Source organism: Dipodomys ordii, unplaced genomic scaffold (genome assembly GCF_000151885.1).
Source record: "Dipodomys ordii isolate 6190 unplaced genomic scaffold, Dord_2.0 Scaffold194, whole genome shotgun sequence".
In the NCBI taxonomy this organism is placed as follows: domain Eukaryota; kingdom Metazoa; phylum Chordata; class Mammalia; order Rodentia; family Heteromyidae; genus Dipodomys; species Dipodomys ordii.
In genome coordinates, this window is record NW_012267410.1 from 527,883 (window position 1) to 553,448 (window position 25,566).

General features: G+C 43.6%; 1 protein-coding gene across 1 annotated transcript in view; it reads left to right on the forward strand.

The window, feature by feature from the left end:
- Uxs1 (UDP-glucuronate decarboxylase 1) overlaps positions 1-24,963 on the forward strand; it is a 92,574-nt gene extending 67,611 nt beyond the window's left edge. Inside the window, exons 11-16 of the mRNA XM_013034709.1 lie at positions 4,618-4,737; positions 11,725-11,768; positions 16,507-16,567; positions 18,500-18,557; positions 20,427-20,530; positions 24,081-24,963. Coding sequence (XP_012890163.1) covers positions 4,618-4,737; positions 11,725-11,768; positions 16,507-16,567; positions 18,500-18,557; positions 20,427-20,530; positions 24,081-24,212 — 519 coding nt within the window. The 3' untranslated portion in view covers positions 24,213-24,963. The remainder of the gene's footprint in view (positions 1-4,617; positions 4,738-11,724; positions 11,769-16,506; positions 16,568-18,499; positions 18,558-20,426; positions 20,531-24,080) is intronic.
- The last annotated feature ends 603 nt before the right edge of the window (positions 24,964-25,566 follow it).

Below are 25,566 nucleotides of genomic sequence, written 5' to 3' on the forward strand. Positions count from 1 at the left end.
AGTTCATTTTCAGCATAGTGTTTGGTGAGTGCCCCCTGCTGCATTTGTTCACCCTTTGCCACTCCATTTCTCTGCCCTCCCAAAGACAAACAATATAAAAAGAAAATAAAAGAAAAACAACAAAGAAAAAACCTCTTGTTTCCATTTATTGGAGTTCATTTCTATCAATATTATTTTATATGAACAGATGCACATGGGCCTTGTGCCCTTTATTCCTCTCCTAAGAATATCCTTCTGCTTGCCTTGAGCTTAAGAGCTCAGGGACAGCATCCGGGCCCAGTGTTCAAGCCCTACAACCTACATTAAAAAAAAAAAAAAAATAAATATATATATATATATATATATATATATATATATATATATCCTCCTTCAGTTTCACAGTGTGTGACTGTTCAAAATGAGGCCAACTCTTTTTTTTAATTTAATTTTATTGTCAAGGTGATATACAGAGGGGTTACAGTTACATACATAAGGCAGAAAGTACATTTCTTGTCAAACATGTTATCCCCTGATTTTTCTCCCACTTTCCCTCCAATTCTTTTTTTTTTTTTTTAATCAGTCATAGGGCTTGAACTCTGGGCCTGAGTGTTGTCCCTGAGCCCTTCAGCTCAAGGCGAATGAACGCTCTACCACTTGAGTCACAGCACCACTTCTAGTTTTCTGGTGGTTAATTTCTTTGGAGATAAGAGTCTCACAGACTTCCCTGCTTGGGCTGGCTTTGAACCGTAATCCTTATATCTCAGCCTCCTGGGTAGCTAGGATTACAGGCGTGAGCCACTGGTGCCTGGCCTCCCTCCAGTTCTTAATCCAGTGGTCCTTCCTTACCAGAGATGGGTACATTTCATGGCCCAGTGGATGTCTGAGGATAGTACTGAGCCCAGTTATATCCTATTTCTTCCTATACATGTACATCTATGAAAGTTTAATTCATAAATCAAGCACAGTAAGAGATGAGCAATAATAGCAAAATATGACGTTTATGACAATATGCTATAGTAAAAGTTAGCTGAATGTTTCTCATACCTCAATGCACTGTCTTCACTCTTGCTGGTGAGTATAAGGGGAATCTTTGCACTAAAGCAGAGCTGTTGGAAGATAGCCAGTTGGCTCCAGGCATGTTCCACCCCTGGCCTGGGTGTGGCTACCTCCAGCCACCCACTTAGTGAATGTGAACTTGTTAGCACCTGGGAGAATCCTGCTTCAGCCCAGTGAGCTGCAGTGGCCTTGTCCCCACCCAGGAAGCAAATCTAGTGAAATGCAAGCATGAGACACTTCGTATGAACTCTCTAGGAAGACTAAGGGAATGTTAAAGAGTATGGGTGCTGATGTGCTGGGAGTTCTTCCTGTAGCTTCCCTCCAGGTAAATATGTCCTAGGTAGTTCCTGTAGAAAAGACATTGGCAGCTAGGTGGGTGGGGGTGATGTTCTCTTGAGCACTGTACCCATCTGCCCTACGCAGTGTTTCCTGTTTGCATTGTAGTACATCCCATCAGTGAGTGCAGTGAGTTGGTCAGGAGGGCTTGGCCAAGCAGATGGGCATGGATGTGTTCACCCATTGATAGTTCAGAGGCTCTCCCTTACTGAGATACCATGGCCTGGCAAGCACTTCCTGGGTTTTTAGCCTGATTTCTCTCTTTTTAGGTAGGTAGATTTAGGTCGCATACTGACCTTCTATCCAAGTGAGAGAGGCTTAGAATGATGATACCTTCATATTATATGTGGTTGCTAACCCAGCTACAACAATAGACGACTCCTTCCAAGTCTCCACCATGAATGTGGGAAGATGTCAGGTGGACTGGACATCTAGAACAAGGGTTTCCTCTGTTGAAACAAATGCTTACTCTTGCTAGAAACAGACATGCTATTACACAAAATCAAAAAGACAGCCTCCAAGAGAGGAATTAAGCTCTATATGGAGTGAGCCTTGGATTTATCTTTATTGCATTTAAGGGGTTTAGGCATAAATGTAGCTAATCCTGCTGTGAACTGGGCCACAGAGCCCCATGCTCTGGAGGAGGGGACAAGGCTGGCAGAGGTTGTGATCCAGTGGCTCCAGTCACTGCAGGGGCTCACCGGACTCTTGGGGATCTGGAGTTCATCGCATTTAACTTGCTGTCCTTGTCCTGTGTGGCCTATTTCAGATTCAAATGGAGAAATGAAAACAAGCCAGCCAGTGTACACTGGCCAGTTAATGTCTGCAGAGCTCAGCTCTTAATGAGGCCATGTTATGGAGTATATTTCCTGAAGAAGTAGAAGTCAGAGGCATAAAAGCACTTGATTTGTGGCACACTTGGCAGAGCACACTGAGCTTTCCTAAATTTGCTGCAGTTTTCTTAGAAGAAAGCCATCTTCATCCACTTCTAATTCTTTCCTGGTCCCAGTGATTAAATGAAAGTGTACATTTGAGTTTTGTTTCATTGAAAAGCACCGTTACTCCTCTTTCCCACTGTTGTAAATAAGACCCTTTTATCCAGGGAGTATGCATTCCAAGACCCCCAGTGGATGCTAGGAACTACAAATTAAACTGGACCCCATTGTTTAATACTTTTCTATCTTTACTAGTAGCTTACCAGGCACCATAGCTATAACTTTTATAGTCTATGAATGACTATAAAAAAAGCTAGCACACTTCTGTTTTGGTATCCTTCCATATTTTCTAAGTAGATTTGTTCTTATTATAGATTTCAGTGGCCTCCACGTATGAATTTTTTCTTTCTTTATGTCTACTTTTCTTTTTCATCTTTTCACTTAAAGAAGGCATTCTGCGGCTTCTTTTTAGCATATCTTAGTTGTCAGAATCACTTTGGGGTCTGGGGACATTAAGTAGAATAAAGGTTACCTGTGCATGTGCATACATGTGTATGTGTACACGCGAACACACACACACACTCTGCCATATCTCCACAGTCAACCTGACCACAGGACTGCTACTCAGTAACTAAACGAGTGGGTAGCTTATCCATTGTGTGGCTCTCCATTGTGTGGATAGAGGTGTGGCTCACTTCCCAGACAGAACACACGTGGATCGTGAGTGATGTCACCAGGTCATTCAGTTTAAAATTTAGATGTTGTTTATTTTTGTAATTTTCCAAGATAACTTGAAACTACAGAAGGCAAAGCTACAAGTGTGATTATTATTTAGTCCAGTAGAGAAAAGGGTTAATTTATTCCTGGCCTAGAATAAGACCTCATATCATGGTCCTAAGAATCTCAGTAGCTCCCTTGAAATTATAATCAATCGGATATTCCTAGGAAGGAAGAGTTAGCGTGGATAAATCTCTCTGGTTAGTAGAAATTAACTGTGTGCTAAATTCAGGCATTCCAACTCCTTCCAGAACCCAGCACAGCAACCAACTGCCTGGGAGACAGATGAGGCTTCCGTGGGCAGAGGTGGCAGCTGGGGGACTAGACCTTGTAAGGGCCCATACGAGCCCCTAGGACTCTGCAGCACTTCCCTCTAACTCACTGTCAGAGTGGAGAAATTCTGTGCTAAAGCAGCTTCATTAGCTAAGGGTCTGTTAGATTTCTAGCCCATGCAGATCCGAAGTGGTAGAATTAGCAAAGGAAAGAAAGGTTTTGATTGGCAGGGACAACAACAGCAGCTATTTTCCATTACCATCATTGGCCCCTGTGCTAGGCACATACAGGGACTGACTTGTTAATGGTCCCTCCCTTTGCAACTGTGATTAACACAGGAGACATAGGCCTGGTGAGGGGGGCAACGCGGGAAGGAACTGGGAGAAGCAAGAGCCTCACCTGGTCACACCTCCTCCCATCTGCCCTCAGATTCCCAACCATGCACATCTGTAGTATACTGGACCAAACACTAGCAACACACTGTGAAAGCCCACTGACTCGGGCTTTGTGATAACAGCACGGAAGTTCTTTATCCAAGGCAAAGCAGCCGCGACATTTATAGTTGAACCAGATTGCTTGGGAAGGCTTTTATGGTTTAACAAACACATTGAAAGTATGTTTTGCCAGATTACAAAAGTGTAATGCCTGTCTTTCATTGTAAAAATAGGCATTTTTTAAAAAAGACAAGGCAGTGAATATATAGGTAAAAATGAACAGCAGGATGACTGTATTAAACAGTATTTATGTGTGTCCAGGCCCTTAGCCATTCACCTGTGTTAGAGTCTAACTTGTGTTTATTTATCACTGTACAGAAATTTAGGATATAGATGCAAGATAGCGGTTTAGGAATGCTTAGATCCTTCTTTTTCTAAGATAAAGGACTTGGATGTTTTTTTCTTGTCACCTATCAAACACTATGACATTTGAATCTATATTGAGTGATAAACTTGCAAAATGTATTATGTGAAAAAGATGATAAAAGAGTATTCAAATTGTGATGCCATTTGTAAAAGTGGGAAACAATTCTCATACATAAATTTCCCCTTATACTCTCAAAGACTGTCACATAGCCTCTCTGATGATGTTGGTGCCTTTTGGGAAGTGAGATCTGGGACAGCTTTGATGATCTTCGCTGTAGCTCTGGCCTGGAATGAAAAGCAAACCATTTTCTGCCTGCTTTCTATGCAGGAGACTAGAAATCCACACCTGCAGACTGTTTCCCAGTCTGCTCCCCTCACTTCCTCTTCTCTCTCTGTTTCAGGAAGGTGTGGAAGTACGAGTGGCAAGGATCTTCAACACCTTTGGGCCACGAATGCACATGAATGACGGGCGGGTGGTCAGCAACTTCATCTTGCAGGCACTTCAGGGGGAACCCCTCACGGTAGGTACCACTTGCGGGGCTCAGGGGCTACTTGTTAACCAGATGGAGAATCAGCCCACAGAGGTGAAGGACAGCAAGTCTTGATTCAAAGAAAAAATGATTCTGTAATTGTCATTTCATAGTCTTTTGTATCTCTGCCACTTTTGTGAAGGGGAATGAAGGTATGTAGACAGAACCCACATGTGGAACAGTTTCACAATGAAATTCGTGCATCTGCTTTGTCCATTGCCCATGCCTGGGACTCGGTGTCCTTGTACCAGAATCCTGTCCACTAGGCAACTGATTCATGTCTGTAATTCTAGCTACCGGGGAGGCTAAGATCTGAGGATCACAGTTTAAGCTAGCCTGGGCAGGAAATGTCTCTGAGACTCTTATCATCTCCAGTTAACCAGCAAAAGCCAGAAGAAGAAATGCGGTTCAAGTGGTAGAGTGCCTTCCTTTAGCAAAGAAGCTAGGGGACAGTTTTGAAACTCTTGAGTTCAAGCCCCATACTGGCACAAAATAAACATCAACAACAAAACAGCTCCTGTCATTTTCCTGATATACTGGGTATCTGGGAAGGATCGGGTCAGGATAGGAACAAGGTGATCTGACTGGATTGATCTGGGCACTTATCTTGCCAAGAATGACAAGCACTTGGTTCCTTCCTTCCTCCCAGTAGGATTCCTTAGTCTGAGGGTCACAAGGCACTGTGAGGATGTCTGCTGACACTAACCACTCTTTGTACCCCCTAGCTATTGTTGGGGGTGGGAGGTACTACACATTCCACATCAGTCCCTGACTGGTTGCTTCCCTGTTGGAATTGTGCCCCTGGTTTGCTCATAAGTTTAGTTGAGTTTCTTTATTGGCTTAATTCTTCTGGCTCTCCTCTGACTCTGGACTCTTGACTCTCTTTCCTCTGGACTTCTCTAGTGTCTTCTCCAATTTGCCTCAAAGACTTGGCTCTTCTCGTCTGTAGCCTTTAGAGACTCTGGAGACTAGCAAACTGTCCTGAAAATCCTGCTTCATAGTTTATTTATTGACAGGTTGTGTCTTGGAAAAAAAACATTGTAACTATCCAGATACTCCTCAACCTTTATTAGGATTACATTCTGATAGATGCATCATAAGTTGAAGTTTTCAGATCATCCTGGGTCCAGATGCTCTTTGGCTTCAAATGGGGTTCCATGCAAGTAAAACCATTGTAAAGTTGAACCATCATTAATTGTGGACTGTCTATGTGTACATTGGTATCCACCATCCAGTCACTTGATCAATAGTTAGTGGACTGATCTTTTTTCTGATCTTTACAGCTTTTAACTCACAACACTCATAGCAGTTCTGTGGGTTTCAGTGACATTATGCCCATTTTCAAAGTGCGGACACTGAGGCACAAAAATTAGTTTCTAGGCTTCTGCAGCAAATCATGACAACTTGAGTTGAACCCAGAGCCCCTTCTTAGTCCTTGTTTTCCATGATATCTGTCACTCATATGTTAGCTGCTTAGCTTATACCCAAGGTAGAGGTGCTCTGCAAGAGGGTTTTGCTGGACATAGGTGAGTCCAGCACCAGTTCTAAGTTCCTCATAGCCAGCTTTCCTCACCTCCTTTTCTCTCTAAGTGGCGTCTCTGTGCCCCTGACAAAAGTTCCAGCATGGCTTTTCTTCCTTCACCAGCACCTCCTAATGGCCTGTCTGACGTATTGGCATGGGACTACTCTTTTCCTTCTGTTCTCTCCTAAGAGCTTACCAGCTTACCATCTGGAAGAACAGAAAGAAAAACAAAACCTCCAATGCTTTCCTCCCAGGAACAGCTCAGTTCACAGATCTCTCCTGATGTGCCCCACTGTTCCCCACTCTCCACTCAGTGACTTGTCCTGGGAGTACTTCTTTGGACAGTCTCCTCACTAAATGTATTTAGGGGGAGCCTTTTGAGTCACTCTTTATATCATGGCCTAGTTACCATTGTCATTGTCATTTTCGTTATACATGTCACCGATGAACATACTAGTTTTCCAGCCCCCTGCTGGTACATGTTAGCCCTTCAAACCCAGTAACTTTATTCCATTGGCAGCTGTCTGTGTCCCAGGCCCCAGCACTGAGTCAGTGTAAGATAAATATTGATAAAATGATTGAGTTTATGGTGGCTTCTTTCTGTGGTGATTAGTCAAAGCAGTGTAACAACATGTCATAGAAGCTAGTGGTTGTAGCTATTATTCCAAGGTGGGTCCTGCCCCTATCCTTCTTGCTGCTACCCTTGGCCTCTGTATCTGCAGGTCCCACATCCACAAATTCAGATGACTTTAGGTTGAAATTATTGGGAAATAAATGTTGGTTCAGAACATGGACAGACTTTTTTCCCTCATCATTATTCCCTAAATAAAGATAGTATAACAATTATTTACATGGTAGTGACATTGAATTAGGTAGTCTGAGATAGTTTAATGTACCACAGGAAGATATGCGTAGTCTATATGCAAATTGCTACACCATTTTATCTAAGGCACTTGACCCACCATAGATTTTGGTATTCATGCAGTGTTCTGAAACTAGTTCCTGTAGATACCAAGACAGTACGGAGTTCAGAGGGCCTCGTGCTCTAGAAGAACTTTCTCCAGCAGTTCTGTTGAGGATTCTGCCTCTTCAGGAGAGTGTCTGGTACCTTTTCAGATACTGCTCTCTGTAACTCGTCCTTACACAGTGAGATCAGAGCATTTTGTTTAAACTGTAACAGCCTTCTACTTGATGTATTACCTCCTTAACTACCTGCAGTAAGAGCCCCTTTCAGGGCTGGGGAGTGTCCGGGAGGAGAGTAAGTTCTCTGGCCTGCCCCAAAATGCACTCATTGTTAGCAGGTGGAATTAACTCATGCATTGTCTTCAGGCCCAACACATTTCTGTCCAGGGACAGGGGGGACAAGACCACCGGTGCCACTGAGAGTGCCATCAATCCGGAACATGCCGGGCTTCCATCCTTCCTAGATGCCCATGCAGGAGCCCTCAGGGAGAACTTCTAGAGTGTGCTTCTAGAGTTTCCTTTTGTCACACACACTTCTTTCTCCCATCAAGAACTTGATAAAGTCACTACCTTATTATATTTCTTGCCCTTGTCAAATGGTAAGGAGTCTGGAGAGAGAGCCACACTAGGCTTTCTCTAACCAGCCTGTGTTTTGGAACACTTTATTAAGGGAAGGAAATAGGGGAGATATGTTTTATTTTCCCTTTTCTGTTGTAGTCTCAACAAGTTTCTTTTGAGATGAAAGAAAGACCTTTTTGGGGCAGATGGGCTCAGCTCTGGCTTTTCTCTCTCCCTTACCCCTCCTTTGTTTTTTCTCAGCCTCCTGAGTAGCTAGGATTATAAGCCACCGTGTCTGGTCCTTCACTTTCCCAGTCAGTTAATGGAACTACCCACATGCTAAGTTGCCTTTGTTACCTGACAGCTCAGCAAAGTTCAGTCCTTGAGCATACCTTGGCTTTGGTTCTTACTTGATACCATATCAGAAGCCTGCCATGAGAACTTGGCATGAGTTGCTCAGTTAAGTACATTACCATGCATCCAAGTTGTATTTTAAGTTGAATCACAAAGAAGTTCTAAAATACTGCATCCTACTAGAAAGTTTGGAAAGTAGATGAGCATACCCAGGTGGAGCTAGCTTACTAAGTTTATCTTTGAAGACGCTTTGGCTCACAATTTAGGTATGGCATACACATTCACATTTGGGTTTAATTCTGTTGTGCCACAAATTTATTCTAGTTTGCAGACAAGAAGCCAGCATATTGAGTTGAATTTGCAGAGGTCAGCTTATATGTGGCAGAATTGGAGTATGAATCCAAGACTGTGTCATTTATAAAGCCTTTCCAAAGGGCAGTTTTGGAGAAATTACACTTAACCAATTTAAAAATGGATGTGATATTTAGTTTGATGGACACCATAGAATATTAGGTGATCATGACCTTCCCTTTTTGGAGAGAAGAAGAATGCCATTCTGTTACAGAAACAGTCATTCAGTGACACTTGAAAGCATAGGAAGTATTCATGATGTATATGGAGACATAGCAGTCTGACTTTTTTTTGGGGGGGGGGAGGGAGAGCACTATCAGCTCTAAGCACAGAATAGATTAATGAGAACTTGCAACCAAGAAGGAGGCTGTCAGTGTGCGGAAAAAAGTAGGAGACAGTGTAGGAGCCTGGCCACCCTGTCCTAACAGGATTCTTCTTGCTGCTTTCTTTTCTCTTCTTCTTGTGCTGGTTCTGGGGTTTGAACTGGGCACTGGGCCTTAGCTTTTTTTTGCTCAAAGCTGGTACTCTTGTATCCCATCTGCACTTCTGACTTTTTGGTGGTTAATTAGAGATAAGAGTCTCATGGGCTTTTCTGCTAAGGCTGACTGTAAACTGTAATCTTCAGGTTGCAGCCTCTTGAGTAGTTAGGATTACAAGTGTGAGCCATCAGTCCCCAGCTATCACAAGATTCTTACAGAAGACGGGTCAGGGTGTTCAGAGCTGTGAAAACTGGTAAGATGAAAAGTGATGAGACGGAGAGGGAGGGTTTATAATAAATGGACTTTACAGAGAGCTTGCTATAGCAGGATTGTATAAGAACACAGATGGATCTATGAGAAGTTTTGGAGCCTGACTGAAATGATTCCACAGGAAATCTTTGTCACGTCTTAAGCACAAACACATAGTAGAAGTGGACAGTCCCATGCTGTCAGCAGAGAGCTCCCTTCTGCCTTCAGGCTTGTCCCTTCCCTTGTTGAAGACTTCTAGGTCTCCACTTGACTCAGACGTTCTCTGCATGACTCCTATCTTGTGAAATGCACAAGTACTAGATCTCACACATTCTGTGAGGAGGACAGCACAGGGGCCATCAGCATTGATCCTGTGCTCCCTGCCACCCCAGGCCCTGCAGTGCTTGCATTCTGGCCTTGCCCAGCACCTACTCTGTGCCAGGCCCATAGAGAAGGTGAGGCCTTTGCCCCTGCAGACAACTGTGTCTGAATATCAATGAAGTGAGAGAGGTGGGTTCAGTTAGTACCAACAAGTAGCTGAGTCTGCTTCTCGGAGGCCCCATCTGTTCTTTTGGTCTTTTGCTGAGATTTGCTGCTATTGTATGCCTCATCTCAGATATTCCTCAGCCTTTCTTCCAGGCCTCAGACTCTGCAGTAGAACCTCAAAGATAGCAGTGCAAGCCAAGTGAACTGGCATGTGTGAATGCATGTTGGGGGTTGCTTTTGCAACCTGTCTTTTAAAATGGCATATGAGGCATGCTTTACTCTCTTGCCTGCTGCTACCCTTTTCCCGCCAAGATCAGGTGAGATGAACTCCCAGAAGCAGTAATAGGGGAGGACCCTGGGGCTGGGGCTGTCTTTGCAGAGAGAGAGGGCACTCCAGATTATTATTACTGTTGTTGTTATTATTATTATTATAGCTTTTCTCCTGAAGAAGGTCACTGTCCCAGTTGCCCTCTTTCTTACACAGCAGACAGTGAGCAGAAATTTTCTGCCCGTGGATGGCGGGACTGTAGGGTCAAGGACTCTCACAGAGCCTCTGTTTTAGGCTTCATTAATGGTATAGGTTGAGTATCCCCAACTCAAATATCCACAACCCCAAACGCTCCCAAATCTAAAACCTTCCAGGTGTCAACATGATATCACATACAGAAAATTGTATCACAAGTCAAAATCAAATGCACACCTACCAAAAAGACTGTATAAAATTACCTTTAGACTTTGTAGGTTAAGTGTATAGAGAAAAAAGTGAATTTTGTGTTTACAAAACACACAAAAAAAACTTGGGATCTCACTCACAAGTTATTATTGTGCTTGTGTAGATATCCCAAAACTGAAAAATATATCATTCCAAACACCTGGTCCCATGCACTTCAGAATAAGAGGTGCTCAACTTGTATAAATCCATAACCATGCTGAGCCAGAGGAGCCTGGCCCAGGAGCTCACAGAGATGATGCTTTCCCCAGAAATTACTGCAGTTATTTTAGGAGCTTAATAAGCCTGGTCTTGCCCAGATTATTTAAATCTGACTTTGTACATGGTATTCCGAAACTGGTAATTTTAGAAGGCTACAAGGAATACCATTGTTCAGCCAAGACTGAGAATTACAGACGTGGAGATTACGTATAGAGCTGCAGACTAGATAGGAGGGCCAGTAGCCTTACAGAAAGTCATCCACCTCATCCTACTCTCCTTAGTTTTTATGACCCTCTCGTACAGGAAGAACAAGAAGAGATTAATAAGATTCTTTCAGGTCTGCTCCTCTTTTCCCATCCAGTCTTCTGGAAGGCTGGCAGTTTGACATTGGTCATCTGTTGGGATCACTGGGCATTTAGCTGCAGAGTATGAGGACACATCTGTCTCATCTTCAGTCTTGTCCTGTCTGGGCTGCGTTCCAGTCTATTCTATAGCCATCCCGGGTGGAAAGCTCCAGTTGAATGTTTGTATTACTCTCTGCATGAGGGTCAGTTGTCCAACAGACTGAGATTGTATTCCTCAGAACTTAATGTGATGTCTGACCCATCATGGGTCCCAGAGAGAAGTGAATTCCTCCAGGTAGTGTCCTTTGAAGATCTTTACATTGGGGCTGGGAAGATGGCTCAGTGGTAGAATGCTTGCCTTGCATGCCTGAGGCCCTGGGTTCGATTCCTTAGCACCAGATAAGCAAAAAGAAAAAAGCCAGAAGTGGCACTGTGGCTCAAGTGGTAGAGCGCTAGCCTTGAGCTGAAGAGCTGAGGGACAGCACCCAGGGCCAGAGTTCAGGCCCTACGACTGGACCAAAAAAAAAAAAAAAATCTTTACATTTTGGTGATTTTGCTACCTTCTCACTATTGGGCATAATTTTGAAGTAGGGTGAGATGTGACTTGAGATACTTTGAAACTGTATCACTTCCCTTTCAAGGGTCTGTTTTGGTATTGGTATCCCCAGGATTCCAAGGGACCCCAATTTCCAGTGCTGGTGGGCTTTTTCTTGGCAGGCCTAACTGTTCATTTCCTTCTAGGTATATGGATCTGGATCTCAGACGAGGGCTTTCCAGTATGTCAGGTAAGGCTGTGTGACTTAGCACTGGCTGGGAACTGGGGAATAGACTTGGACAGCTTAGTATCTGCTGTGTGTGTTTATTCACTCTTCTGTATATGCTGGTTAACAGTGACGTTTAGTGTTAGAAATGGAAACCTCTTGCTCTTTTTCTGAAACTTAAAACTAACTAGAATGTGCCTATAAATCTACAAGTAAATACACTGGATAGTAAAAGAAAAAAGAATACACTAGGACATGATAAAATATACAGGTGGTCTCTGGGCATTCACACAGTGAGACTAAGAGAGGACATTGTTAGGAGAGCATTACATAGGCACAATCGCTATGTACATATTGCCATATAAAATAATGTTTATTGAAACGAACTCAAGGAATTGGAAACAAGAGGTTTTGTTTTTTTCTTACTTGCTGTTTTTGTTATCATCTCCTTGCATATTGTTTGGGTAAGCGGGGGGATACAGAAATAGTGAGACAAACGGTGAACAAATGCAGCGGTGATTGTTGTTAGATGCTGTGTTGAAAATGAATTAGACAACTTGTGGGTGGAGACAGGGAAAAACTGGGAGATAGTGAGGGAAAGGATGACATTGTTCAAGAAGAACTGTAGACTCCGTGTAACTTATGTAACCATAATCCCTGTGTACATCACCTTTACAACAACAATAAATAAATTTTTAAAAAAACATCTGATGTTCATCTTCGTCACTTCTGTGACTGCTGAGTTAGTCTTTTACTGCCACCTAGTGTTGTGGAGGTGAAGAGGCCCAGTGCTGAGGGGCAGCTTGTGTGATCTTATTGTAGGCCAAGTTAAGAGGTAGATACCCTGATCATCCTTCAAGCCTGCAGATAGTGAAATCAGGTCCATTTAAAAAGTGACTTTCTAGGGTGGATGACAAAGTAGTATAACTTCAGAACTTTGTTCTGAAACAATGCAGGAAAAAATAAATTCTTTTTTTTTTTTTTTGTCGGTAGTAGGGCTTGAACTCTAGGCCTGGGCACTGTCCCTGAGCTCTTCAGCTCAATGCCAGTGCTCTACCACTTGAGCCACAGTGCCACTTCCGGTTTTCTGGTGGTTAATGGGCGATAAGAGTCTCACACACTTTCCTGCTCAGGCTGGTTTTGAACTGTGATCCTCAGATCTCATCCTCCTAAGTAGCTAGAATTACAGGTGTGAGCCACCAGCACCCAGCTAATAGTATATTCTTTAGAATAGTTTCATGTGATGCTTTTTATTGTTGTGGGCTTTTTTTTCTTTGCTTGGTTAGTTAGTTACTTTTGTGTGCAGTCCTTTTAAATTATTTTTTGTATTCAGTGCAATTGACTAACTGTAAAGTGTTATATGGATTTTGAGAGAAGAATTACAATACTAAAGTTCTACCCACCACTGACATGGCTATTATAAATTCTGTAAAAGTTTCTAATCCCAGTTCATTGTAAAAACCCATTTCTATATTTTGTCATCATGTAATTTTATTCTTTGATCTAAATATTCCAGAATGCCTGATGTGCCATTACTGGTGTCTTGGGCCATCTCAGAGACACAGTGAGGATTAGGTTGGCTATGGAATGCAGGTCTAGCCAGCCCTCAGTTCTACCTCAGCCAGAGCAACCACGTGGGCTTTTACCTGATTAGACAGGACACCTGGAAGGAGTTTCTTAGAAAAACATAGAACTACTAGCAATAACTTACAAGGTTAAATCAGCTACTGTTGATTTTTCTCAGTAGTAGTTATAAATTCTTAGATTTAGTCCAGACGAAACAGTGATTTTTGGTGGTTTTTTCCCCCTACTTATGACTGTCTCACCAAAACAAAGCAAAAAGCCTATCAGGGAAATATATCCAGCCCATGTGTGGCCCAACAGGTGACCTTATTCTAAGAAGTTAGTTTTGTGGGGAGATAGGGCAGCTGTCACTGCTTCTAGACTCAAATCATGTATCTCAGGCACGATGTGCCGTGGGAAACATAGCTGTCAGGGTACTCTCCTGCAGCAGGACCGTGTCAGTCAGACAACTTCTTTCTGCTGAGTGCCACCTTTTCATAATAATATGTTTGTCTCCCATCTTCCACCACCCACTTCCTGAGGCAGGGTTAATATCCTCAGGCACACACGCACCTTGGATTTCCTAACTTCCTCAGCTCCCACATCACACGCAGGATCACAAGACTTGATGCAGTATAAAGGGAAACGAGTTTACCTCCCTTCTTTTTACTGGGTGCATTATTTCGAAGGTATCACATACAAAATTTCTTTAAATAGCTTCAGATTCTTGGTATAGGGGTTGGGGTACTAAGTAAGATATTCTAAGAACTCAGGAATGCCTGTGCATCTGCAGTGACATATCCATGTCAGAGTAAGACAAACCCATGGTGACAGGCCTGCATTGACAGCCGTGGCTCACACTTGGTTTCTATATACACATGTACACACACAGTCCAGGCCACAGACAGCTTGGAAAGAAGGCTTAGGTACTTTTCTTGAGAACGTAGGTGTGAATCCTCTTAGCATACCCTATCTCTGTGACGCTACAATGCTTTCTCACTGTGGTGATAGCCAGTGACCAAGCTTCAGGGTCTTTCCACACTGGGGCCAAGAATTCCACAACATACATTCATCCATACATTCATCTGAGAACTGACCAGTTCACGTATTCTCTCTCTCTCTTTCTCTCTCTCTCTTTCTTCCCCTGTCTGCCTGTCTCTCTGTCTCTCTTTGTCCCTCTGTCCCTCTCTCAGTCTCTCTGTCTCTCTTTGTCTCTCTCTCTCTCCAGTCTTCATTCTAGTACTAGGCCTTGAACTTGGGGACTGGATTCTGTCCCTTAGCTTTTTATACTCAAGGCTGGCACTCTACCACTTGAACCAAAGCTCCACTTCTGGCCTTTTGCTGGGTAAATGGAGAAAAGAATCTCATGGACTTTGCTGTCCAGGCTGTCTTTGAACCAAGATGCTCAGATCTCAGCCTCCTGAGTAGCTAGAATTACAAGTTTGAGACAGCAGTTGCTGGCAGTTTTGTTCTTAACTAGCTGCTATTTTAGGAATTGAGAATCTTTTACTTCACTGAAAAGAAAAAACAAACTTTAGAATACCTGAATCCATATTTACTATACTAAATTCACTGTCCCCAAGAGCCACAATTGCCTTGAAAGCATTGCGGGGACCCAGAGGCCAGGTGTCACCTGCATCAGCATTTGGCATGACTGTCTGAATTTCCATAGTCGGGTTCTGTCTCCATTCACATAACAAGGCATGCTGTATTTATTTAAAAAGTCACTTTGTCAAAATGACACTTTTAAAGGGCTCAGGTGAAATGAGTGGTCTAAGCAATTTTGACCTTAAAAGTTGCCAGCTAGTTACATAAAAGACGCACGGCCCCCCTGTCCTCTCCCCATGAAGATGACTGCTTAAGAGTCAGCATCTTCCCACTTCAGGTGACCCCACCCCCCATGCAGCCTGAAGACCTCTTATGGGTGCTACTGAATGGCAGCTTTTAATGTCTCCTTTTAAATTCGCGTAGCAGATGCCCAAGATCATGATGTCTAAGAACACTGCCATAATGATGAAGTGACTTTTTGCCAGTTCCTATTTTAAAAAAAGGAGTCATCCAAGGTCAACAGTGATTTGCATTTACACTTGATCTGAGAGTAGAATGTTAAGCATGTTCGTATAAAATACCCATTTGTTGCGAAAGGAAAAGCAGAACTAATCTGTTTACTGAATGCCCCCTCTCCCCCAGTTTTTTTCTCCCTCAATCAAAAGGAAGCCAAAGAAATCTTAGGTTTTCTTTTGAAAGTTGATCATGACACACAATGACCTGCTCCTCACTGGTAATTATGGAAGAAGAGGAGGGAGAGGTTTCAAAGTAGACTTCTTTTGGATCACCAGGAAAAAAAATCTTCAGACATTTAATAAGAGTAGCACATGAACAGTAGCCTTAGAGAAAGTTCTTACGTTTAGCAGTGAGGTGTCATTTTTACGAAGTAACTTTTTTTTAACAGAGCCACACTTTAAAGCTTCTGAAAATAAGAACCAAACTTTGGTAAGCGAAAATTTGCTTACTTACCTTCACCTTCATGGCCCAGTCAATCATGATCCATCTGAAACATCCTGACACCCCTGACAGTTTCATGTGAGGTGTTTTGAGGGGTGGGTTGGAGGTTGGAGGGTAGGGAGCACTGCTTCTGGTTGATTTCAACACTCAGTGTAGTTTGGCTTTGTCTGTGATTTGCCAGTATGGAGACTACATACTGGAGTCCATTCATTTCAGCAGATTTTATTTTATAAACTAGTCATGCTTTTGTACAGGTCAACTAACTTGGGTTCACAGTAAACCCGGTCTTTCATTGGAGACTTCTGCAAACCCCATCTTTTTCAGGTGTATTCTCTATGTTAACTTCCTTTTTGTTTTTACTTGGTCCAGGATTTCTGAAATGCACGGTGGGGGGGAGGGGGAGGCAAACTCCACCCTATCACCCAGGTTTCATCGTCCTGTTTAATTCTCCCACCCCACCCACAAAAGCAAATCCCAGATGTCATACATGTCATTTCATCCATAAACATGTTAGCATTATTATGTGCCACATTTTTTTTAGGGTTTTATTTTGGCATCCAGTTTTCCATGAGGGTGTTTGTTTTCTCCTGGGAAGCGGTAACTTTTCTTTTGGGAGGGCAGTCCCTGGTGCAGGGGGCTCAATGCTGGCATGCCTCTCTGTGCAAGGCCTGAGCCACCTCCCCTTCTCTTCTAGCGATCTGGTGAATGGCCTGGTGGCTCTCATGAACAGTAATGTCAGCAGCCCTGTCAATCTGGTAAGTGTTTCTCCCCGCTCAGCTCTCCCAAGGCAGTCCAGGTCATGGTGAAAGGCCCCTTTGCTTCATTTGCTCTTAGCATGTCTAGGGCACATCTATTTGTGGTGTGCTAAGTACTCAGTAAAAGCAAAACAAAGCAAAGTAAGATACACAAAGAAGATGTCTGCCAGATACAGTGACCCAGGTAATAAACAGTACAAAACTGCCTGTGTCTGCAGGGCCCTCGTCTAAAGATCAGGACTGTAAGTCCTAGCCACTTCGCCCTGCCTGTATCCCCAGCCATCTCCTGTTGCAGGAACAACCCTCAAGTAGTTTTGTTCCATCTCATCCAAAGTTGAGCACTTTCAGGATGAGGAGCTTACTTCTGCTCAAATCAAAGCAGGTCACTGTCTTTAGCCAGTTCTCACCAGCAGGAAGTTCTTCATCTTTAGATTAAAATCTCATGTCCCTCCTGCATACCCAGTAACTTCACTTCTCCTGGGAGCCATTCTCAGCAAACCTCCAAGGGTTTTGCAGAGCATGTGTCCCACCAGGTCCTCTCACCAACCTGTCCCAGATTCCTGATTCTGTCCCATCTCCTGTAAAACTTGTGTTCCAAATGGGTCAGCCGTCTAGCATTCACAACACTCCAGCAATGAGAAGCTACCTCAAGAGTCTTGTCACCTGTTAAGATGCTGCCAGTCCCTGCTGGGCCCTCACATAGCCTTCAGGTCGTTTCAGGTCTTCTGAACTGTACCTTCTGCAGTGCTTTAGGGGTCTGGGTTGGGCAGGGCGGGGGGGGGGAGGACAAAATGCGTGCCTGAAAGCTGTAACCAGCCATCTCAATCACTTTCAAAACCATTGGTTTTCTCCTGAGTTGAGAGAGAGTTTTTATCTTGGAGAAAGTGGACAGCAGCGTGCTTACCTAACTGTGCTTGGATTATTGTGGGTTCATGGGTACAAGTTGGCTGCAGCACGGGGTCAGTGTTCCATTGATGCACTTTGGAAAAACCAATTAACTTAAAGAACAGAAAGTACCTCCATTCTTTTGGAGCCTTTGCCCACCTGATACGCAGTAGACAAAGCCATTTTTGTCCAAGTTCCCATCCTCCACTTTGCCAGTCTGGCTTTCTTTGTGCTTACAATTAGGCACCTTTTTGCTGCTTTCACCTTCTAGCTTCAGACCATCTGAAGAAAGTGGGAATAAAGAGAATTGAGGGCACAAAATCCCCCCCCCCTTTACTGTGGTCTCTTGTAGCTGGGGTGGTGACAGCAGAATAAAAAGAGCCAGATAAGGAAGGGGAGTTGATGGGAAGGAAGGAGGAAAACAATTTTCCTAACTCCTCCCCCCCCCCAAAAAAAAAAGATAAGCTCACTTTACACAGCTCATGGAGACAGTCCTTTTGGCTTCTCTACCTGCTGACATAAACGTCATCGTGGTTGTCACAGCTTTCTCTGCCAGCTTCAAGCCCTCTGTTACTGAAGTTGTTGGCACCCAGAGGGAAGATTGTGAACCCAACCTTCATGAAAAGTAGCACAGCTGTCACAAGAATGTAGATACAGCCATTGTTCTAGGGCTGGGGAAGTAGCTTTAGTGGTAGAGCCCGTGTCTAGCAACTATAAGATATTGAGTTCAAAAATAAACAAGGAAGAAGGGAAATTCAGCCAGTAGTGTCTCCTTGTTAGGTGTCTTTGTCCTGCCTGAAGGCTGTTCTTGTGCACTGACAGACTAGAGGACTCAGGTTAGCCCTTGGCCAGGTGAGTAGCCATCACCTTGAAGCATTTCAGTGGTTTAGAGAGCTCAGGTGAAAGTACACAGGACAGCAGCTGCGTCTGGTGACTTTTGGGACAGACTTTTGGGCCAGCAAGTATTTCCCAAGTTGTTCTTGTGGGTTGATAAAGGATGGCTCCTGTGGTAATTTCATTTTTAACTGAATCCCATTTCTTCCTTAGGGAAACCCCGAAGAACACACAATCCTTGAATTTGCCCAGTTAATTAAAAACCTAGTTGGTAAGTACAAGAAACTACCCAAAAGAAACCAGATATACTTAACCTGATCTGTTGATAATATCTTGACTAGAAATTGGGTAACGAATAAAAGCTGATTTAGTTGGATCAGAGCAGAACATTTTATGGAACACTTCATTGTTTTCTAGTTCTTTAATCAAGTAACATAGCAAAGGGAGATAGGTTAGTTTGGTTCATCATTTTAGTTGCAAGTCTGTGTGAATTGGAAGGAGGTAATCTGTTCACTGTGTCTAACTTGAGATTGTGTTAGTTCCTCCTGCATCAGTAATGTGACTTCATGTACAAGCACAGATCCTGTTGAGAATAGAATTTCAGAGAGGGAGTACCACCAGCTTGTAGGTTTCTGGCCTGTCTGAAATGCTTTGTGGTTCTGGCCAAATTGGCTTCTGTTGGTAGTCAACATTTTAGTATTGTCTGCGTCGAGGCAGGAGAGGATTCTGTGGTTAGACCACAGGCAGAGAGTAGGTGATCCCTCAGCCTCACCCTTAGGTTTATGGGAGCTCCAGAAAGCCTGGCTCCTAGAGAGGTCCTTTCTGAGTTTGATCCAGAAATTTGAGTTCAAGTACACATCAGCCTGTCTGGTTGGAGGGCCAGGGATATGATGTGCATGCTGTTGGCCACTCTGGAGTGACCACCCATACCCCACCAAACTGGGTGGACTCTTCCAGGTTGGGACTGGGCCATTGTTCTAACTGACTGGACAGGTGGGATCCCGGTTCCAGGAGACAGTGGAGGCAGAAGCCTTCCCGACACACTAACTCTAGCACTTTTCACCATCAGCAACCCCACTGAGACCTGCTTCCCCAGCTTTGCATTCCAACCCTGTATGTCCCTCACAAAGATGTGGTCACTGTGTTTGTGCCACACATGCCTTCTAAGCCATGCTGCCCACAGTCAGGCTATCCCGGACAGTGAATGAGATAGGGACTGTTGGCCTCACCCTGTCACCTGTATCTCCCAGATCAGAATCTTGCAGTTTCACAAGCAGCTCTAGTGGACCATTTGCCCTTTGGTGCTTGAGAAGTCCCCATCTTCAACCCAAGAAGGTTGGGTTAAAGGGATCCCCAACCATGTTGCTACGTGTTGCAGTGCATCAACCACCCTATCTGCTTAAACAACAGCTGTTTTATTTGTTCCCAGTTCTGCCACCAAGGCCAGCCTGCACTGAAGATTTCTTCTGTGAGTCTGGCTGATGTCACTTATGTGGGTTTATTTTATTCCACGATGGTGGGTCTGGGCTCACCGAGGGTGCCAAGCCAGCCAGGCTTTCCTGTTCTCTCTATAAGCCCTCCGTCTGATACCTAAGACGTTTTAGTTCTCTGCTCATGCTTGCTCTGACCAGAGTGTCAGTGGCTAGGTCTTGTGAGCTAAAGCTGGTCAGTTATCCGCCTGTACTCTATCAATTGAACAAAAGGAAGGCTACTTGATTCCAGGGAAGCATGGCCAATTGGTGGGATCCATATCATAGCTGACTATCCCACTGCTATTCTGTCCTTCAGAATATCCTTTGTCGTTTTCATGTGTGTTTACTAACATGGAAGGTCTGTCTTATAGTGTTCAGGTGAATATCCCTCCCCTTCCTTTCCAGCTGAAGGCACAGAAAGAGGCCAGGACACCTACAGGGTCAGTTGCCAGGGTCAGCCAACCATAGCCATGGCACATATGCTGCCTGAACTTCCAAGGACTGTCACTTTTTCTTTCTCTCGTGGCTTTGTATGAGGTGCTGTCACACAGTTGGTGCCCTGATTCACTCAGATGGTATTTTACTTCATTGCACATGGTAGAATGGCACACATGCAGGTGATCTGGAGTTCTTTTTTAACTTTTTTTTCTTTTTTTAAAATAACTCAGGTAGCAGAAGTGAAATTCAGTTTCTCTCTGAAGCCCAGGATGACCCACAGAAAAGAAAACCAGACATCAGGAAAGCAAAGCTGATGCTGGGGTGGGAGCCTGTGGTAAGTGTGGGGAGATTCACCTGCCACCTCCTGCATCTTGTGTCCTGGGCACTGGCCCTTGTTGGGAGACTCTTATCTCAAAAGCAGAGTGAGGTGGGCTCTGGCATTCAGGCAGGTATAGGGTTTTCTCCAGGCCAACAAGAGGTTTCTTTCCCCCTTACCAGGTATCTCAGCCTCTTATGTAGAAAGACCCAGGCCTGCTGTGGGCCCTGTTGTCCTGAAATCGCATGCCTGGCTCCATCTCTAAAGAAGTACTGAGGTGGAGATATCAGCATTCACTCAGTTGTGGGCACACTTACTGGGCTGGGCAGGGATACTATTTGAAGAGGAAGAGCCAGTCCACATCAGCCCCGAGGCAGGTGGGACCCTAGGCTAGAAGTGTGCAGCCCTGAAGGGTAGGGAGGATCCCAGTGCCTTTCTGGAGCTCTTGGGCAAAGTCAGACCCTTCGCTGGCCTGTCACACACAGTAAAAGGTGCTCAGCCTGCCTCCATTGCGCTCACCTCCTTCCCTTGCAGGGAGCTGAGTGCTCCTGCCACACTTTCTAATGCCCATCCCACAGTCCATAGGGGGTCATGTGGCTGCTTCATTCTGTCCCCTTAAGGACTCTGTCCTTCAGATACTAGCTCCTTAGAGATTTCTGCCCATTCCAGCTTTATTGTAGGAGCCAGTCTGCTTCATTTACTATCTGCTGTGTCTCATCCTTACCTCATAGCTACCTCCTGTGTACCCCCAATGGAGTGTGGCTCTCCTGGAGCAGAAGCATGTGCGGTATGGTGCATAGCAGCAGTCTCCTGCCACCGAGGCAGGAACACATTACACATCCACACTAGTGGATAAATGTTGGGCCATCCTAGACATGGTCCAGTAGGTATGGCTGCCTCACCTGCAGGTACAGTCAGAGAGCCCAGAGCTCAGTTTACCTTTTAAAGATGTAAAATGTCATCAAAGCACGGTGGTTCATGCCTGTAATCCTAGGTACTCTGGAGGCCAAGATCAGTAGCATCACAGTTTGAGGACAGTCTAGGCAAACAATTCATGGGATCCCATTTCAGCCAATAAAAGCTAGGGCATTGGTACGTATTTGTCATCTCAGCTCTACATGGAAGGCATAAATAGAATCATGGTCCAGGCAAGCCCTGGCATAAATGAGAGACTCTATCTCAAAAACAAGTAAAGCAGAAAGGACAAGAGAGAATGCTGGCTTAGCTAGTACAAGGCCCCAAATCCAGACTCTTAATACCATGAATGAATGAATGAATGAGTAAAATGAAATAGAACTGAGTAAGTAAGTGCTAAACCCTGAAGGGACATAAGAGTTCAGACCAACATTTACTCTGTCTTGTGATATCTGAGGTCTGAGGGATCTGCTGGAGATCACAGAAATGCAGTGTATGATATAAAATTATGATTATTCCCCCAACTTAAAATACAGTAATACCAGTTATGGCATGACTTTGCAAGTCATGACAGAGACTTTTTGTTTGGTTTGTTTGGGATTAATTGATTGATTAATTTTGCTAATATTGGAGCTCAGAGCCTTGAGCTTGCCCAGCTTACTTGCTTGGCTGATGCTCTACTACTTGAGCTATACTTTTTATTTTGGCAATGGAGTCTCAAGGACTTTTCTGCCCAGATTTGGTTTGGATCATGATCCTCCCAATCTCAGCCTCCTGAGTAGCTATGATTACAGGTGCCACCAGAACCCAGCCTGTTCCTTTGGGGTGTGTGTGTGTGTGTGTGTGTAATGTTGTATAGATGGGTTACACATTTTAAGGCAGTCAAATGTAAAGAAACACCCCCCAACCTGATTGTGCTTTGCATGCCTCTGTGTGTGTGTGTGTACACACACACACACACACCACACACACACACACACACACACACACATGCTAGTTGAGTCAGAGCCATTCTCACAAGGGTGAGGTGATAGCTCGTGGTTTTGATTTGCATTTCCCTGGTAATTACTGATGTTAGGCATTCATGTACTTTTGTCCACCTCAGTGTCTTCCATAGGAAAGTTGTCAAGTTTTGTCTGTGGCCCACTTTTTTATTGTGTTTTGCTTTTGAGTTGTTTAGAGTTCCTTACATGTTCTCATTAACCTTGTCTGATCTGTAGTTTACAAGCATTCTCTCCCATTTTATAGCTGTCTCTGCTGCTATTGATTATTTCCTGTGCTCTGCAAAGCTTTGTAGTTTGATAGAATCTCCTTTGTCTATTTTGCTTTTGTTTTCTGTGCTTCAGAAGTCTTAATTGTCCAAGCTTATTGAGGTTTAACGCACGCGAGGCAAAGTATTCACATTTAAAATATGCAATTGTATAAGTTTTGATGGTTTGACACCTGTGAAATTACTACCACCATCGCTACAAACACCCCCTTCCTCCTAACAGTTTCTTGCTTGCCCTTGGAATGCCTCTCTCCAGTTTTCTCTTTATCCTCTTCATTAACAGCTGATACGGCTTCTGTTTCCTGTTTGCTATAAGGCAGCATTCAGTCCATGTCATATTCTAGGGTATGATGTTGTCATGGTCCCTCTGTGCCTCTTCTGCCATTGAGAATGCAGGTAGACCCATCTGCCAGGAAGTGCAAAGATCATGGGAGAAGATCAGGTTCTAGGGCAGATGCAAATGGCCTTCTTTTTTTTTTTAATTATGAAAATACCATACAGAGGGGTTACAATTACATGAGCAAGGTAATAAGTACATTTCTTATCAAGCATTGTTGCCTCCTCCTTTGTTTCCCCTTTAAAAAAATTTTTTTGTACCAGTATTAGGTCTTGAACTCAGGGCCTAGGCACTGTCCTTGAGCATTTTTGCTCAAGGCTAGAGCTCTACCACTTGAGTCACAGCTCCACTTCCAACCTTTTTGGTGCTTAATTGGAAATAATAATCTCACAGACTTTCCTGCTTGTGATGAGTTTGAACTGCATTCCTCAGATCTCAGCCTCCAAAGATGACTTTCCTAAAGCAGCCTCCCTTTACCTCTAGGTGGATTTTTTTCCCAAAAGAATGGGGCCTTTGTACATTACTTTAAAAGTGATGCAACTAATTCTGACTGGACAAGAGGTGATTTAGAGTCTTGAGGGGAGGGCCTCACTGTACAGTAGTATATTACTTGTTGAATCACACATATTCTAAAAGCAGCTTTTTATTTATTTATTGCTAATATGGGGGTTTGAACTCAGGGGCCTCATATTCTCACTCTGCATGCTTGTTCACTTGACTGGTACTCTACCACTTGAGCCGTACCTCCAGCCCAGCTTTTTTACTGATTAGTTGAAGATAGAATGTCTTAAGATTATTTCCCCTGGCCACCTGTGAGCTTCAGTCCTCTACTCTCAGCCTCCTCATGACCCAGCTCTGAAAGCAGATTGTAAGGATCTCTCTTCTACAGAAGAGGCTTTGGCTCTTGACCAGCTTGTGGCTTTATGAATATCCCCAGAGAGGAACCACCTGACCACAAGTCAGCACTTTGTGGATACCATCCTGTTTCTTTCAAAGATGCCCCTGGCTTTCATATGATCCCATCTCTCTTATTTTCTCTCCAACAGGTCCCACTAGAGGAAGGACTGAACAAAGCAATTCACTACTTTCGGAAAGAACTGGAGTACCAGGCAAACAATCAATACATTCCCAAACCAAAGCCTGCCAGAATAAAAAAAGGCCGGACGCGCCACAACTGAGGCCCCCACTTGGGACACGAGACTCCGTTTTACACTTGATGAGATGTATTTTTGTTTTGTTTGGGTTTTGTTTTTATTTTGTTTTGTTTTTTTAAAGAAAGACTTAAACTGGTGTCATGAAGAACCAACTGGAATTTCATTCTGAACCTTGCTTTAAAGACGTGGATGTGCCTAAAATTTCCCTCAAAAAAAAAACCTACAGCCTTTGCCTTGCACTTTTCAAATCTGTCTTTTTATGTAAAATAGCCTAGATGCATCTCTGTGTATTTTCCAGTTTTTTATCTTGCTGTGAGAGCATACGTTGTGACTGTCGTTGACAGTTTTATTTACTGGTTTCTTTGCGAAGCTGAAAAGGAACGTTAAATGGGACAAAAAATAATGCCGATTTTATTTATAAAAGTGGGTACTTATAAATGAGATGTTATACTATGCATAAAGAATAAAAAAGAAAAAAAAACTAGCAGTATTGTCAGGTGGATGGGGCACCGGCATTTATTTTGGAACAGGTAAAAGAATTCTGTTTGCGAGCTTTATGTTTCTTTTTTAAAATCAGAATTTTTCCAAGGTCTAGTTTTTAGTTGCAAACTTGAATTTGAAATACTTGTGTTGATTCTTATGATCCAAGGATATTGAAATCACTACTGTATTGTGCTGCATTTTCAGGGGTGGGGAGACAAAATTAACGTATTCTTGGTTAACCGTGGTTATAAATATGCTATTTTAATAAAATATTGAAACTCACCAGTTATGGGCTTTCCATTTCAAAGGCTGGCTTTCTACTTCGCATATAACATGGTTGGATTGATGCCTGGCATAGTGGCTCAAACCTATAATCCTAGGTACGTGGGGAGCAGTGATTTTGAAAGATTGTAGTTTAAGACCAGCCTGGGCCAAAAGAAGTTAAGAGGCTCTATCTCAACCAATGGCTGGGTATAGTGGTGCAGATCTATTATTCCGGCTCTGGGGGAAGCACAATGACAGCACTGGGGCATATGACCATCATCTCTGCAACACAGGGAAGTGCTAGTAGCAGTCCAGTCCTGCCCAACATACAGCAAGACACTACCTTAAAAATAACCAATGCAAAAAAGAGGTCAGAGGCATGGCTCACATGATAGAGCACCTATCAAATAAGCATGAGGCAAAAAAAAAACAAAAACAGACATTGTTTGATGTTAAGGAAATGAAAATTTAGTTTAAAAGAAAATTCAAAAAACATTCAGGTTTATGTAGCATGTAATTGGATATGTGGATATTGAAAACACCTCTGTGCTACTTGTATGAGGTCTGTGTGTGTGACACAGGTTGTGTCTCATTTGTAATGCTTGGAACCAGATTTCATTCAGATTTTCAG